We start from the raw sequence: 17,391 nt of genomic DNA, 5'->3' as shown, positions 1-17,391 counted from the left end.
CCTCTCTTTACATTTTGGAATTCGCATTAAGCCTCTCTAGAGGATAGGTCTGCTTTTGGTTATTACCTCTCTATGGGTGCAGATTGTCTTCCTAACTCTAGACAACTCAAAAGGCTCAGCATGTCACTGCTCCTTCTGTCCTTTCTGTCCACACCAGTAGGATCTGCCCAACTCCCTTCTTACCATCAAGAACATTAAATTTAACTATGCTAAGACAAGGGTCCAGAGGCACAAAGAGAGGAAAATCCAACCGCTGATTGCTCAGGTTAAGGCTCACAGACTACACTAAAAAATCTTGGTATCTTTAAATATAGGGAATTAAAATTTCCTTCATGCCCATGTCACTCTTCCCTTGAGTCTTTTGTCATATCCGATAGATATAATTCTCTATCATCATTTGGTTTGGATATCTTTCCAAAGTTTTGTAGTCTCAAAATCAACATGAGTGGCAACATCAAGTCTCTTTAAGTTTGGGAGGAACATGAACTTGTTATCCTAGCTTTGGAAAAGAAGGAATGCCTTAATTTTGCAGATTCTCCCAGTGGGGAATTGCCAGCCCCCATCCTTACACTGTTAAAAGTTCATGATTGCCTTCGTCTCAAGTCACTTCCTGAAAACATGGATATGCTCCTCCCATCTCTTCAAATTTTGGATATTGCAAACTGTCAACAAGTTGAGTCTTTTCCGGTAGGAGGTTTGCTCCAGTAGGAGGTCTGCCAACCAATATGGATTGTCTTGCCATCTATGCTTCTGAGAAACTCATTGCCAATAGGAAGCAGTGGGGTTTGAAAAGACTACACTCTCTTAATCAATTATTATTGTCTTGTCATGATTGCAGGGAAGAGAAGTGCTTTCCTGAGGAGGACTTCCACAAGTCTTAGCACTCGTCCTATAAAGGAATTTTAAAATCTGAGATCCCTAGACAGGAAGGGCCTTCAACTCCTTATCTCTCTTCAACTATTGTCTATCTCAGACTGCCCTAGACTAAAGCAAATGCCAGAAGATGGGTTTTCTTGTCTCCATTCTAAGCTACAGTTTCATCAATGTCTTTCCTTGACAAAACAGTACCAAAAAAAAGATTAAAAATGTGGCGCAAGATTGCTTGCATCTCTATCATACAATCAATGATGAAGTCTCATTATCTGAGCCAAAAGTGTAGACGAGATCAAATCCCACTTCACAATAAGGTACTTGTTCCACTCTACCCTCTAAGCCTCCATTTGATTTTATTTATGCTTCTTTCTTACGTTGTTTATGGATAAATAAATTTGAAAAATTTGTTAATCCAATAAAAAATGGAAAAATAAAAGGATTTCTTCTAAGAGTGTTAGTCCAAAGTTGGAGTTCTCAAGTTTTTATGGGTTCTTCTGTAAGATTATTTCCATTGGTCAGTAGCAAGCGCCACAAAAGGCTTGGTCAAACACATGCTAGAAGAGTAGTTAACAAAACAATTGCCAAGGAAGAAGGGAAAATAGTGGTGAAAGATTGGTCACATTTGCTGCATAAAAAAGGATGCCCCAACCCAAATCAGGTATTGGTTCTACTTGAGCAGATAAGTTCAATCTTGACTTTACTATATTTCTTTTTTAAGTGTACATGGGAAAAAAGAAAATACAAACATACAATTGAATGTTTGAAATTGAAAATATAAAAACATTCTCTTGAATTTTTTCAAATCATAAAATGTCCACAACTTGGGTCTTTTCCAGAAGGTGGTCTGCTATCTGATCTCATTTTTTAGCAATCGATATAAGCAAAAAACTTATTTCCACTAGAATGGAGTGGGGTTTGCAAAGACTTCAGTCTCTTAAATAATTAGGATTCCTAAGTAGTGATCTTGATTGCTGGGAGTGGAATCCTTTCTAGAGGAGTATTTCTGTTTCTCTCCTTTTTGCCATTTTGCCTTTCTATTTTTCTTTTGGAGGTGTAGATGGAGCATATCTAGCTACTTTGTTCTCGACTATGTCACAACTTGATTTGAAATTTTCATGAGGAAAGGGTCCCATAAATATTTTTTGTGCTCTACTATGTCACGCTAGTATTGGATTCATGTGACCGCTGCAGAATTATGTTTCTCTCTGCAGGGGATTTTCTAAACTCAAGTCTTTTGTGCACATTCTAGTTGGAAGGGGGCTTTCAGCATTGTCCATTTCCTATATATTAAGTTCAGGTAATTGTGAAATTATAATGACATCAGGTATTTTTGTTCCTTATTTGATGATTAATACTTTCTTTTAACAATTTAAACATATTATGTGCTTGATGTAAAACAATGTAGAAATATAAGGATAAAAGAGGAATGCAAGGATAAATAACAAAGCCTTGGCTTCACCACATAGAATCAATGTAGAAACCTTAAGCATCACAACCTAACACAAGTTATTAATTGAACGCATGAAAGTTAAGGTTGGGGGGTTAGGGTTGGGTGCCTAACACCTTCCCATCCCTAGGTGAAGCAGATCACCCATCTCCAATTTTGTATATGCCTTAGCCTTCAAATAAGTGACCCACTCAATTTTACTGTCAATTTTACTAATATGTTGATATGTGCTGAAATAAATGGGGAATACTTTATGCTCACTTTTGTTTACTTTAACCCACTTTTGATCTATCATTCACAATTACACATATGAACATACTGTGAAATAAAATCTGATACCAAAAAAGAAGTACAAAGTTCGTGTCTGTATGTGAACAATGTGTTCTTCAGCAAACCATCAATATATTAAAAACTCTTGGGAATTGATGGAATAAAAAGGGCTAAAGGTGTGTTGAACTATTCCTTCTGTAAGGAAGTTTGCTCAAAAGCAGTACAACTCCTGTAACTAGACATTCCACAATAAAATTTCTCTATAGAAATCACAAAATTAAAGGAAAATAGGAAATATTAATTGCAAAAAGAGACACCATCTGATTGGTTGGCTTCAGTTTCAAGTGAGGTTCTATGCTTTTCAAGCATACTGGTAGTGTGATAATGCATTCTTCCCATATGAGGCTATTATTCAAATGTCATTTTTCCCATATGAGGCTTAAAAAAAAGATTCTTTGAAGAGGTGGCTGTGGTTGCTTGTCCACTACTACTTAAACCACTGAAAACCCTAGTTGTATGCCCAATATTCTAGAAACTTCTCTCTCTCTCTCTCTGAACCTTCATGGCCGACCACCAAGGTCAGCCCTTCTCATCTCGTCAGTGCAAACCAACACTTAAATGGCCATCCCCTCGATCTTCCCCTCTATCCATCGATCTCACTTTCTCTGAGCTCTCAATAGTAGATGGGCACTATTGTCTTTCAAGCTGAACCAGCAGGTGTAAATTTTTTTGTGATTCACCCATAGAAACTCTGATGCACAACACAAGACTACCTATTAGTCTAGTATCATTCATCGATCTCTACTCTTGGAGTTTTGAATTTTGTCCTCCTGTCCATGCTTATTAATGACGTGTCTATTTCACAGTTATTACTTGTTTACACACGACTAACAATAATAGCTTCTTTATGTTTGGGGGAAAGTTCACCCACCCTCTTTGAGGGTATTCATTAGATTTAAAGATTATAATCTATATAAGTTACTTTTACTAAAGTTTGGCAAAAATTACTTTACTTATAAATAATAAAAAATGTTTTGCACTAATACTAACACATGCCATGCCTTACACACACACACTTCAATTTGAAGACACAAGAAAGTGGAAGTAGTGAGAATATATAGAGGATGATATCATATGGGATTGAATCAAAACTCTGCCTCTACTTCCTTCCATCGTTTTTATCTTTTTCTGTACTAGCAATGGTTGATGTTATGGATCACATCATAGACATGTTTTTCAGTGCACTTTGAAAAAACATGTGGTTAGTCTTCTAGGAGATTACACTGGTGCCAGGAAGGATCTGCTCCATAGATACTCACACATGCTATCCCCCCATTATAGCTGGCAATGTTTGATATAGTCCATTTGAACCACCCTTCTGTCACTCAGCTTGCAGTCTAATATATCTCAGTGGTTGCCCCCTTGTCTCCATGCTTCTCAAACTTCCATTAGGGTTTGGAAAGATCGGGTCCACAAAGTGGCTTTATGCTTGGAGGGAGAGAGAGAGATGGTGTTGGTAGCTGGGGTTTGCCACGCATGGATGCTTCAGTTCTTTTAGATTGGAGAGATCAAAGAGAGATGGAGGTGTTTAGGCCAAGATCAGATTTAGATATATATATATATATATATATATATATTTTGGTGAGAGGATATTGGTTATATCGCCTGTGTGACCTTGATAACCAATAGAGAATATTGGTTATCGGATCCATAACACTTCTTAGGCCATCATTTTGGCATAATTGAGCTACTGCAGTGCAGTTAATTTGCATACACCGATTGTATACAAATTTACTTGGTCTCTCTTGGATATCTAGGTAGCGTGCACATTGGCATGCCATAGCCTTGGCTACGTGCTCACGTTAGGCTGCCATGGCCTTGGTAATGTGCACACAGGCATGCCTTGGCCTTGACAGCGTGCACATGGGGCTGCCATGGGCATGCCAACATGCCTAAAGGAGGTTATTTGTGCATGCTGGGATGCCTAAATGAGGTTATTTGTTCATGCCCGCATGCATGCTGCATCACCTTGCCCCCCCTCCCCCTCGGCCAAATTGTGTTCCTAAATTCATTCCAAGATTTTAGTGAGGGTTTCCAGTAATCGGTTCAGCATTTTGAGCAATTTTTGAATTTTTATGATTTTTCCTATTTTTCGGCTTCTGAAAATTGTAAAATATATATATATATATATATATGTTGAATTTGGACTTAAAATTTTTCCTACTTCAAGATTGGATTTTTCTTAGCATGTGTGCAAAAAATGAGGACAAAATTCAAAGAATTTCCCAAAAAAAGGTCATTATATTTCCTCAACAAATCAATATTTCTTAGTGCTAGGAAGGATCTGCTCCTAAAAGCTCTTTAGGGAGGAGTAGTTTGGCAATGCATGATGGCAAACCCCCATGAGCTTGGCCACAGGCATGCTTAAGCGAAGGTAAGATCGTCCACTGTATTGTTGAGTGGTTAGTCTTATCTCAAGGTGGTTTCAAACGATAGTCTAGCGATATTAATTTGTATCTATGCAATCCCACTTTATGGTTGCATATTCCGGTGATATTTATCAATCACCTTATAATTTTTTGGCTTGAGTGGTTAGTATTGATTGATGAGTGTCCTAAAAAATTAAAAAAACATGAATTAAACTATGGTGTGACACATGTATGAAAGCATGTGAATTTCCAAAAATTATGTATGTAATTTTATATATTTACTATTGGTTAACTTTGAATATATATAAATGCTTATGTGAATTGAAAATAATATTTCAGATACAGGCTTGAAATGCAAGTTGGTGATACATCAGTACGTGCAAATTTTGTAGTATTTGTCAAGAAAGAAGAGAAGTTAATAATTAAAGTGCCTGGTACACAACTCTTCAATTTGGAAGGTGTAAAAATGATAGAAATAAGTTATTTGTTTGATTAAATTAATTCTATTACGTTACACTAATTGAAATCTAATTTTTTTTTTTTTAGATAATAGGATGAAGATGGTGACAATATTATTCCACATTGTATCAAATGCATAATTGGAAAAACCTATATCTTCCAAGTGAAAGTTACAATTTCTTCATTCGCAAACAAAACTGTTAGTTTTTAGACCCCTTAAAACATAATTGGATTAACCTAGTTAATTAGCCAAGTTGTTACTTAGTCCAAATTCCAAGTCTAGGTTATCACAATCAAACAATCATATCATGCATAGCAACGGAAAATAAATAAGACAATGATATGATCACCTAGGAAAATCAAACCAGTAAAAAACCTGGGGAGGATTTAACCTAGCTATCCTCAAGGTAAAAAGCAAATCCACTAGAAAGAATCGAAATTCATACAATAAAACTTACAAGCCCCCATGCTCGACTTCTTATTGCTACCAACCAGTAGAACTTACTGACACAATCACGTGCAAGCTCCGAATCCACGGACTCCTTCTTTCTTGGATTCCCACCAACTACAAGCACACCCGCTTGTGTAGTCTTTAAGCTTTAATGGCAGCAACTGAATTGATCATCAAGGTATAGAAAATATCTCCTCCTTGAAAACCCTAAGTTTGTGTAAAAGAAAACTCCTCTAGATCTCACAAGAGATTTACACAAACCGCAAATATGAGCAACACTAAAACGTAGCTAGGGTTTGCCTTTTATACTTAGGACAAATAAGAAACCCTAAAAACGTTTTAAAACAAATAGGGCTGAGTTAGACGAATCTGCAGAAAAGCAACCTGCCCAAGCTTCGATCGGTCGAGCCTAAGCTTCGATCGATCGAGCCAGGCCAAAAGCCACAGTGCTTCCTGCTTTAAACTCGATTCCAACTTTACATTGACATACAACTTTGAGCTAGTTTTAAACACTTCTAAACACATTGTTTTGATCATGGTTTGCCAACAATACACATTAGAGTTCTAAATACATAAAATCCTAAACTTTAGAACCTAACAAACTCCCCCTTTGGCAATCCGTGACAAAACACAACTTAGAAGCTCAAAGTTTACAAAATGAAAAGCCCTTTACAAAATAATGCTCATAAACCAAATTCAATCCTAACTACTATCCATCAGTTGCAAGTGTAGATAGCAGCTCAATTGAATCAACTTGTATATTTCCTGAAACACTAAACAAAATGCATAACCGCATGTGTGGAAATAATACAAGTAAACAAAATAACTTCTTGATTTCAAACAACACACAAATAAAGACATATATCAATGAATAACTCATAAATATAAATCAATAAGCAGTTTGAAACAAGAAACAAATAAAGTACCAACAAAAACATAAAACTCCCCCTAACATGAATATCCCATAAAAAACAAGGTAAGAGCTAAAAATGTTAAGTACACAGTGAAGCACCTAGATACAATCTAAAACTCCACAAGCTCCAACCAAAAACAAATAATCTCCCCCTGAAAACAAAAAACCTACAAGTACTCCCCATTTTTGTGATGGAATGCCAAAGGGCAAACAAGATATCCATCATCAAAATGGAGGTGGTCTAAACTGCGCCAACTCCGCACGCAAGGCACGGATCTCATCAAGTACGTCCACCAAAATCTGTCCTTGAGCCGCCTGTACGGTCAAGACATGATCCAACGTGCGACAAATGTCTGAATCATCCGAAGCAGTCGGTGGAGGAACAGCAGCATCAGCATCAGCAGCAGCACCTGAAGTCTCAGCAGCAGCTGTACCTATAGAAGAAGGAGGAGGGGGAACACTACTAGATGACACACCTCTAGTACGAGGAGGAGCAACTCTCAACTGAGTAGCCCTCTGACGAAGAAAGGTGGCACCTATAGGAGCTATCACATGAACATGCTCACCCAACGGAAAACCATCTAGACCTAAGTAGAGCAGAATCCTATGAATGAAAATAGGATGAATCAGCGCATGCCCTATGGCAGAACTCCTATGAACCTCATTCAAAGAACGAAGGAACAAGTGAGGAAAACTGATGGACGCTTCAGAAGCAAAGGCGTACAAAAACACACATCGCTCTAAAGGGATGGTGTGGAAGTGAGAGATAGGCCACAAGGAATGACACGCAATTCTAAAGAAGAGATAGGATGTCTCGGTAAGCTCAGCAGACGTGATCCGAGGATCAATACCCCACTGGATAGATGACCCAGTGATGTAAGACATGACAACGTCTAAAGAGGGTGACTCATCATAGAGATAGTCAGCATTCCGAACAACTGGCACCCTAAGAGCCTCAGCCACTACCCGAGGGGTAATGGTGAACTCTACACCTTGTATCCAACTCCTAACTAGGGTGTTGGAATCATAGACGTGATAAGAGAGGTTCGAGTAGAACTTTCTAATCAGGACGGTCGGGGGTGGATGATATATCTCTAAGAGAGGCAACCAACCTCTAGACTCAAAATTGGCCCTAATGGCCGGATCAAGCTGATCTAAAACAACTACTCGCTCAGACCAGATCAAGCATATACTAGAAAGTACATAACTCAAAAATTAATCAATCAATTTTTAAATCAAGTTGAATACCCAATTTAGCAAAGTGTATGCATGTTATGTGTGAAAACAATGAGAGATATGACCGCAAAAATTGCAAGATGGATACAAAAAATCAATGCAATACATGTGAATCCTAAACATAAATGATGCATGGAAAAATTAAATTTTTGAAAAATAGAGCAATTTAATGCAGAAACTCCTCAAAGCATAATATTTCATGAATAAAATGCATGAGTATGAGATTAAAATTTTTTCAAAAACACTAGAGTTTAACCCAGATCTTCCAAAAACAAGTTTTTCAACCAATTTGTCTCCAAAACTCAAACATTAAAGACAAGTTGCATCAAAATCCAGGAACATGTAATCTTGGATGGCCATCAGAATGTGCAAATTTTGTAGTATTTGTCAAGAAAGAAGAGAAGTTAATAATTAAAGTGCCTAGTACACAACTCTTCAATTTGGAAGGTGTAAAACTGATAGAAATAAGTTATTTGTTTGATTAAATTAATTCTATTACGTTACACTAATTGAAATCTATTTTTTTTTTTTTTAAGATAATAGGATGAAGATGGTGACAATATTATTCCACATTGTATCAAATGCATAATTGGAAAAACCTACATCTTCCAAGTGAAAGTTACAATTTCTTCATTCGCAAACAAAACTTTACAGTAATTGGAGTATTTGAAATTGAAGGAAATGAACAATTACAACTAAAAATGGTTCACTTATACTTTATTGATGAAGTTATAATATTATCAATGATACATAACGACGTATTGCATCATTGATTATAGGAAACAACAAATAGAGGGACTAAGAATGGAAATGAGTATCCAAAGAAACAATATGTGCTGAAGTAAAGAAAAGAAAATTTTTGAAGAAGTAAGAACAATTGTAAAAATAAATATGATTTGTTTCAGTACAATTGCGCAAATAAATATTATTTGGTTCTTTTTAAAACTACACACAATCTTTAATTTCCTTAACAAGAAAATAACTTTTGAATTTTTCCTGTTTTGCAGATAAATCCAAAACAAGAATGTGGAAGCTCAAATAGAAGTGTTACATGATTAACGAACATAGAAAATATTTAAATGAAACTTTGAATATTTAGACTTTAAATCAGGTCGTTATGTTGTGCTTTCTGATAGAAGAATAGAAACTTCAGTGCCTAACGGCTAGTTTCGGATAATGGTCATATTTTAACTCAGCAGCAAAACGGCACCGTATCTCATTAAGACAAACGGTGACGTTTTGGTTTTAAAGAGAATTTTTTTCAGTCAAGCTATACCACATCGTTCAGCCTTCGTGTTAGCATCTTCTTCAAAGGATGAGCTGCTGAGATATTTTTTTGTAATTAGATATTTTCTGTTAAGAGCACATTAATCACATGTGTAAATAGTGTAACTAATTCCAAGCTTTACGGAATTATTGTTAGTTGGTTAGATTAGATTTATCTCTTGCTCTATATATATATAGAACTATACACATTGTATTATTCAGTTAGTATTGCTAATATTCAATCACATAGATTTTACTCTCTGTTCTCTCAGTATGTGTGGCAGACTTGGGTTGTTCTATCCAATGATTTCAACACACTCTATGGCTATCAAGGGTCCCAATAGAAGTTATGGATGAAGGGTCTCCTTCTTGGTATAAAGGGAGGATTTTCTACGTAGATGCGCAAAAGGAAGTGGTGGAGGCCTTTGCAACTAATTTGAGAGTAATTTATAATTTATAATGTCCAATCTGCCATCCAAACTAGTATATAAAATAATAAATAGTGTATACTTATCTTTCCTAAATTATAAATGCATTTTCAATGTACACTCTAAACCACAAAATTCTACAATCAACATCTTAATTTGGCAATAATCTACCCCTAATTTAATACACTGATTTTTGGATGATGAAGGATATTGCAAATTAATCCGGAACTTGATAGTTTATTTAAAATTCTATTGTTTATAATTAGGTAGCATTGCATATGTCACAAATTTAAAGCTAAATAACTACAATTTTCCATTTTCAGTGACTAATCTGGGTGGATAGTGAAATACTGGTTCATGAAAAAGTTAACATTTCCATGTGGGAAAGATCATGGTTTTTAATTGTAGGGATTATTTAGTGAAGTAAAAGTGGATGCAGGTGAATCCTAACGTGTTCAGTCCCCACTTCTTTAAGTAAATTCTTAACCTGAAGCTAAGGTCCTCCGTGCTACAAGTAAAGAATTTACTTTAGAAAAAGGAAAAAGAAGCAAACTTTTGAAAAAGAAAATACAATTAAAACAACCGTGGGGCCTAAATTTATTGGCACCTGAAGCTAAGGTTCACCGTGCTACAGGTAAAGAATTTACTTTAGAAAAAGGAAAAAGAAGCAAACTTTTGAAAAATAAAATACAATTAAAACAACCGTGGGGCCTAAATTTGTTGGCACCTGAAGCTAAGGTTCACCGTGCTACAGGTAAAGAATTTGTTGGCGTGTGAGATTCTTAGTGCTATCTAAAAGCAAGCTTTTGATTTTGAAGCATAAATTAAATGTGGTATAAGAACTAAGAACTGCACAGGCTTTCACACCACAAGCAAAAACCAATCTCTTTTCGTTTCCTTGAGTTACTCACTTTGTCAATTTCTTTCCATTGCAAAAAAGAAAAGCATGGCTACCATAGTAGGAGAAGCATTACTGTCTGAATCCGTTAAACTGTTACTTGACTTGGCATCTCAGGAGGTCGTGAAGTTCATCCGGGGAAGAAAAGTCTCTGATACACTACTAACAAAGCTGAAGACATCGTGTCTTACCCTCAGCAAAGTGCTCAATGACGCAGAGGAAAGGGAATTCACAGACACAAATGTCAAAGACTGGGTTGATGAGCTTAAGGATGCTGTCTATCGCGCAGAGGACCTTTTGGATGAGATCGCTACTGAAGCTTTGCGGTGCCAGGTGGAAGCAGTTTTTGTAACCTGTACGTGTAAGGTGCGTAACTTCATCTCTACTTCATTTGATCAGTTTGGGAGAAAACTAGAATCAAAGATACAAGAAGTCGTAAATAAGCTGGAAAATCTAGCTTCACAAATAAATGCTATAGGTCTGAGAGAAGGTGTTGAAGGGAGATCTTCCCAAAGAGTGCCCACAACTTCTCTGGTAGATCCAGAAACTATAATTTACGGTAGGGATGATGATGAAAAGGCAATAGTCAACTTGCTGCTCTCAAACGATGTAGCAAGCAACAGCCACCCTTGTGTGATTCCCATTGTAGGCATGGGTGGGGTGGGAAAGACAACCCTTGCTCGGCACATCTACAACAACCAAAGAGTCATAGACCATTTTTCCCTTAAAGCATGGGTTTATGTTTCAAAAGAATTTGACGTTCCTAAGATAACTAAAAATATTCTTGAGGCCGTCAGTTCACAAACATATGATACCACTGACTTCAATATTATCCAAACTAAATTGAAGGATTATTTGATGGGAAAGAAATGTTTACTGATTCTTGATGATGTATGGAATGAAAAAGGTGATGATTGGGAGCTCTTGAGTATTCCCTTTAAATATGGAACATCAGGAAGTAGAATTATTGTGACAACACGAAACAGAAGTGTTGCATCGATCATGAGCCCTATTCAAATTTTCTATCTTAATAAATTATCAGAAAAGGATTGTTGGCTATTATTTGCAAATCATGCTTTTGAAAATGGAAACTCTAATGCATATCCAAAATTAAAAAAAGTTGGTGAAGAAATCGTTAAGAAGTGTGATGGTCTACCATTAGCAGCAAAAACACTCGGTCGTCTATTGCACTATAAATTAGAAGAATTAGAGGAATGGAATAAAATTTTGAAAAGCGAAATTTGGAGTCTGCCTAATGATGGGGGTAATATTCTTCCAGCTTTAAGAATAAGTTACAATTACCTACCCTCACATTTAAAGCGATGTTTTGCATATTTTTCAATCTTCCCAAAGAATTATCTATTCAAAAAGGAAGAACTTGTTCAGTTGTGGATGGGAGAGGGTTTCCTGCAACAACACAACAAGAATGAAGAAATGGAAGTTATAGGTGCTGAGTACTTCCTTGATTTAGTATCGAGGTCACTTTTACAACGATCAAATGGAAGCAGATTGTGCTTTCTAATGCATGACCTAGTCCATGATTTAGCTACATCTGTATCTGGCAAATTTTGTTTTAGATCGGAAGGGGACACAAACAAAATTATAGATAAAACTCGTCATTTTTCCTACTTAAGAACCATGTATGACACCTCGGAGAAGTTTGATGCTTTGTGCAAAGCTAAAAATTTACGTACCTTCATTTCATTACAAATGAAAGAAGAAGATGAAGATGAAAATGAAAATGAAGATGAAGATGAGGAGTTCTACTTAACAAAGATGGTACCACATGATCTATTATTGAAATTAAGATTCTTACGTGTGCTCTCTCTTTCACATTATTGTAATATAGAGTTGCCAAAATCAATTGGAGATTTCAAACATTTACGCTATTTAGATGTCTCTTTTACTGGGATTGAGAGATTGCCTAAGTCTACATGTATGTTGCTCAACTTACAAACGTTGAATTTATCAGGATGCAAATTTCTAGTTAAGTTGCCAGAAAATATGAGAAATCTCATTAATTTGCGTCATCTTTATATTAGTGGAACTAGCATTAAAAATATGCCAATACATATGGGTCGGTTACAATGTCTTCAGACTTTGACCAAATTTGTTGTCGGCAAGGACATTGGATTCCGAATTGAAGAGTTAGGAAAACTTTCAAATCTTCGGGGAGTCATTGTGATATCGAATCTCCAGAATGTGATAAACTCGACTAATGCTTTGGAAGCAAAGTTGAAGGATAAGGAGCGCCTTAAGGAGATAACATTGGAGTGGGATGCTGCCAATGACATTATTTCTCGAAGTGAAAGAGACGTACTCAACAATCTGCAGCCTCATACGAGCTTAACAATGCTTGTTATCAAGAATTACAATGACACAAGCTTTCCAAATTGGGTTGGAGATAGTTCATTTTCCAATGTAACAGTTCATCTAAACTCTTGTAGAAATTGCTCTAGTTTGCCATCACTTGGACAACTCCCCTCTCTTCTTGACCTCTTCGTTTTTGGGTTTGATGAAGTTGTTACCGTGGATGCTGACTTTTATGGTAGTGATTCTTCTACTACTACGCCATTTCAATCACTGAAAATATTGAGATTTGAGGCAATGTCGAAGTGGGAGAAATGGTCTCCTTATCACGGAGAAGGCGAAGATGAAGGAAGAGCTTTTCCGAGTCTCCAAGAGCTTTATCTCGTAGAATGTCCAAAACTAAGTGGAAGCTTGCCCAAGCACCTTCCTTCTTTAACCGAACTTGGGATTAATGAATGTGAACAGCTTGAGACTTCTCTCCCAACTGCTCCTTCTATTCGTGAATTACAATTAAGGAATTGTAATGATGCGCTGTTGAAAGAATTGCCACCCACGTTGCAAGAGCTCAGAGTAATGGGATTCAAAAACCTGGAGTCTCTGCCAGAGGGAGTGATGGACCACAGCCACTGTGTTGAAGCGTTATTTATCTATGATTTTCCTGTGCTCAAGTCTCTTCCTCGTGGTGGTCTATCCAGTCCCACTACACTAAAATGTCTTGTTATCATTAATTGTGAGGAAGTAGAATTCCCGATGTACCCCTGCTACTCTTCCCTTAAGCAACTGGAGATAGAAAATAGCTGTAATTCTCTAAAGTCATTTCCTTTAGACATCTTCCCGAAGCTTCGTTTTCTCAATATCAAAAGGTGTAGCAACATGGAGTCCCTTTCAGTTTCGGAGGGACATCACCTAACTGATCTCCTAGAGTTGAAAATCAAAAATTGCCCTAATTTTGTAGTTTTTCCCAGTGGAGGATTGTCGGCCCCCAATCTCTCTGTTTTAAAAGTCAGTAATTGCTCTCGTCTCAATTCACTCCCAGAAAACATGTACACGTTTCTCCCGTCTCTTCAAACTTTGAAAATCATTAATTGTCCACAAATTGAGTCTTTTCCGAAAGGTGGTCTGCCATCCAATCTAATTTCTTTAGGAATCTGCGACTGCAAAAAACTAATTTGCAATAGAATGGAGTGGGGCTTGCAAAGACTGCAGTCTCTTAAAATATTAGGATTCCTAAATTATGATCCTGATTGCTGGGATGTGGAGTCCTTTCCGGAGGAGTATTTACTGCCCACAACTGTTACCCATCTTTACATCACTGGATTTGGAAATTTGAGAACGTTGGACAACAAGGGGTTTCAACACCTTACCTCTCTTCAATATTTGGACATCGGAGTCTGCCCTAAGCTCAAGCACATGCCAGAAGAGGGGCTGCCTGTCTCCATCTCTCACGTAAATATCGATGAATGTCCTTTGTTGACGAAACGATTGCAAAGGAAGAAGGGAAAAGAGTGGCGCAACATTGCTCACACCCCCTTCATAGAAATCGATGAGCAACACATTAAATAAAAGCCAATCAGGTATTTGTTTTACTTAACCCGCTCTTGATTTTACTTGGATTCTTTTTAATTTTATTTATTGGCATTTAAATTTTTTCTATAAATTTTCTATTAATTATATATGACTGAAAAAAATACTACTAATAATAAACGATTTCTTTGACGCTTGTTAATTCTTCATCTAATTCGCTTTATTTGACTGATGTAGATCCCCTGTATATGAGGTTAATTTAACCACTTGGTAAGATTCTTCTTTTACCCAAATGCTTGATTAGGGGTGTGCATGGGTCGAGTTGGGTCGGGTTGAGGGAATTTTTTGACCCAACCCACCATGATGGGTCAAAAAAAATTCAACCCAACCCAACCCATCACATAAATTCAACCCAACCCAACCCAACCCACGTGGGTCGGGTTGAACCCATGGGTTTGACAATTTTTTATTTATTATTAAATTGAGTAGAAAAAAATATATAAATATTAATATATTAAAAAAACCTAAAGATTAGTAATTTATTAGAATTTATGTAAACTAATTGGCTTTTATATAGGATAGGAAAAATTGGTTATTTAAAAAAATTTATTAATTATATAATATTATATATATATATATATATATATTAAATTAGTATTAGTAGAAGGAATTGAGGAAATACAAATTATTAAATATATAATATATATTTAAATATATATGTATATATATATATATATATATATATATAAAAGTGCCCTAAAATTGATTTTTTTTTAAAAAAAATATTAAATATAAAATATATTTTAAATATATATTAAATATGGGTGGGTCGGGTCGGGTTTGGCGGGTTTGTAATTTTATGATCCAAACCCAACCCGACCCACTATAATAATTTTTTTGGTAACCCAACCCAACCCACCAAGCCTTAAAAACCGACCCAACCCGGTGGGTCGGGTCGGGTTGGATCGGGTTTGGCGGGTCGGTGGGTTTTCTGCACACCCCTATGCTTGATGATTGGTGTCCATTTGGTTTTGAAAGCATGATTTTTAAAATCTTAATTGGGGCTTTGGTAAAACCTGTGAAAAGTGTTGTTGCTGTGAAAATCTGTAGTACGAAAAAACAATTTTCTTTAAAAGTGGCAATTTTAAAAAACACCCACTCCCCATGGCTCACAATTTGAGGAGCAGATATTCCCTAGTTTTAAAATGCAATTCTCTTCAAAAAAAACAAAAGCCAAAGGCCTATATTTTATTATTCTTATTTTCCTTTTTCTTGGAAAAAAAAAAAAATCACAAGGCCAAAGGGGGGTCTTGATGACAAACAGATTTATTTAATCAAATTTATAGTATAGGGAGTAATTCTCACATTTGCCCTGTAAAATATGCAGGCGACCTTAATTTCATGAAAACTCTGTGGCTGTTGGAAAGTATGGCAGAATTGATAAAAAGATTTTGAGAACAGAAAGTGCCAATAACTATTTGTGGGAGGCAATGTTTTGATTGAGCAATGCAGGTCAGTGTTCCACTGTGATTTTGATTGCCATCCTTTTATTCATTATTGTTTTAAACAGGAAATTAAATAGAATTTACCATATATGAAAGAAACTGGAATTGAAAACGTTAAACATTTTCAGAATTTTTTTTGCTTTTCAAGATTCAAGTAATGAAATCTCTTAGATGAAATCAGTGTTGAATACATGTGACTAAGGAGTCTAAACAGATTCATTTAATCAAATTTATGGTATAGGGAGTAATTCTCACATTTGCCCTGTGAAATATGCAGATGACCTTAGTTTCTTAAAAATTCCATGGCTGTTGGAAAGGAGGGCAGGATTGATAAAAAAAATTTGAGAATGGCAAGTGTCAATGACTATTTTGTGGGAGGCAATGTTTTGATTGAGCAATGCATGTTAGTGTTTCACTATGATTCTGATTGCCATCCTTTTATTCATTATTTTTTAAAATGTGAAATTAAACATAATTTACCATATATGAAAGAAATTGGAATTGAAAATGTTAAATGTTTTCATGATTTTTTTTTTGCTCTTCAAGATTCAAGTAATGAAATCTCTTGAGATCAGTGTAGAATACACTTGTGACTAAGAGTCTATATCTATTTCCCCCTACCCCACCTCACTGTAAATGTTGGCTTTGACCCTAAACATAAAAAGACTTGACTTCACCTATACCAAAAAATTTTGAATATATTCCTAGTTGCATACTTATATTTTCAATGATTTGTTGTGCCAATATATTTTCTTTACTAAGGATTCTATTTCACTGGTTTTTGGGTTCATTACAGTCCAACTGGGGATGTCCCATGATGTTGAATGATTCTCCATTTGTTGGTAGCTCATGGAAATAATTTGTACTGGCTTAACTAATCACATGTGATTATGTACGCTCCATAAATAGTTAGTGTATTGAATGATTTTCTTGCCTAATTAAATGTTCTATAATCACAAACAATAAAAATCCATGCTGTATGGATCCTGCAAATTTTCAAAACACAGAATTTTTAAAAACATCCTTTGTTGCTAAAAATAAGAATTCTTCGGTCCTTATCACACAATTCCTTTTTGCTGATTTTTATGACGTTTGAAAGTAGATATTCATCATTTGGAGTAAATTCGTAACAAGGAAAAGTTGAAGCATTTAAGAAAGTGAAAGGGAGCTTTTTAATTTTTATGGTGGGGTTTCGATTAGTAGCTCAATCTTTTAGAATTTTATTTCTTTCAGCCTACGTAATGGATATGTATCTCTAGATTTCATTTTTTCATAATGCTTTCTGTTTATCATTTTTTCATAAAGGATATATATTACCACATAGAGAAGGATATTTTGTATATCTTATATATGTTCCCTAGTTTAATTCAAGTACATCATCT

General features: G+C 35.8%; 2 protein-coding genes across 25 annotated transcripts in view; both read left to right on the top strand.

The window, feature by feature from the left end:
- Nucleotides 1–17,391, top strand: part of LOC126716056 (putative disease resistance protein At3g14460) — a 57,892-nt gene that overhangs the window by 33,377 nt on the left and 7,124 nt on the right. For 6 of the 24 annotated variants that reach the window (XM_050417235.1, XM_050417192.1, XM_050417236.1 and 3 more), the window contains one exon: nucleotides 15,892–16,016. The exons of 16 other annotated variants lie outside the window; for them this stretch is intronic. The gene's annotated coding sequence lies outside the window, so the exon portion shown is untranslated. Of the gene's footprint in view, nucleotides 1–14,741; nucleotides 14,775–15,891; nucleotides 16,017–16,286; nucleotides 16,413–17,391 lie in introns of all 24 variants that reach the window. 2 more of the 24 variants (XM_050417212.1, XM_050417029.1) reach the window with 2 other exon arrangements.
- LOC126716346 (putative disease resistance RPP13-like protein 1) lies at nucleotides 10,603–14,548 on the top strand. Its single transcript, XM_050417239.1, has one exon. The coding sequence runs from the start codon at nucleotides 10,719–10,721 to the stop codon at nucleotides 14,541–14,543; it is 3,825 nt and encodes a 1,274-aa protein (XP_050273196.1). The 5' UTR covers nucleotides 10,603–10,718; the 3' UTR covers nucleotides 14,544–14,548.

The sequence above is a fragment of the Quercus robur genome, chromosome 1 (assembly GCF_932294415.1).
Source record: "Quercus robur chromosome 1, dhQueRobu3.1, whole genome shotgun sequence".
Classification (NCBI taxonomy): Eukaryota; Viridiplantae; Streptophyta; class Magnoliopsida; order Fagales; family Fagaceae; genus Quercus; species Quercus robur.
The sequence above is the reverse complement of the archived record's forward strand: the minus strand, read 5'-3'. Positions and strand labels throughout refer to the sequence as shown.

Bases quoted from the DNA above. Each gene is read 5' to 3' on its own strand.
- LOC126716346 (XM_050417239.1), top strand. From the start codon at position 10,719: ATGGCTACCATAGTAGGAGAAGCATTACTGTCTGAATCCGTTAAACTG.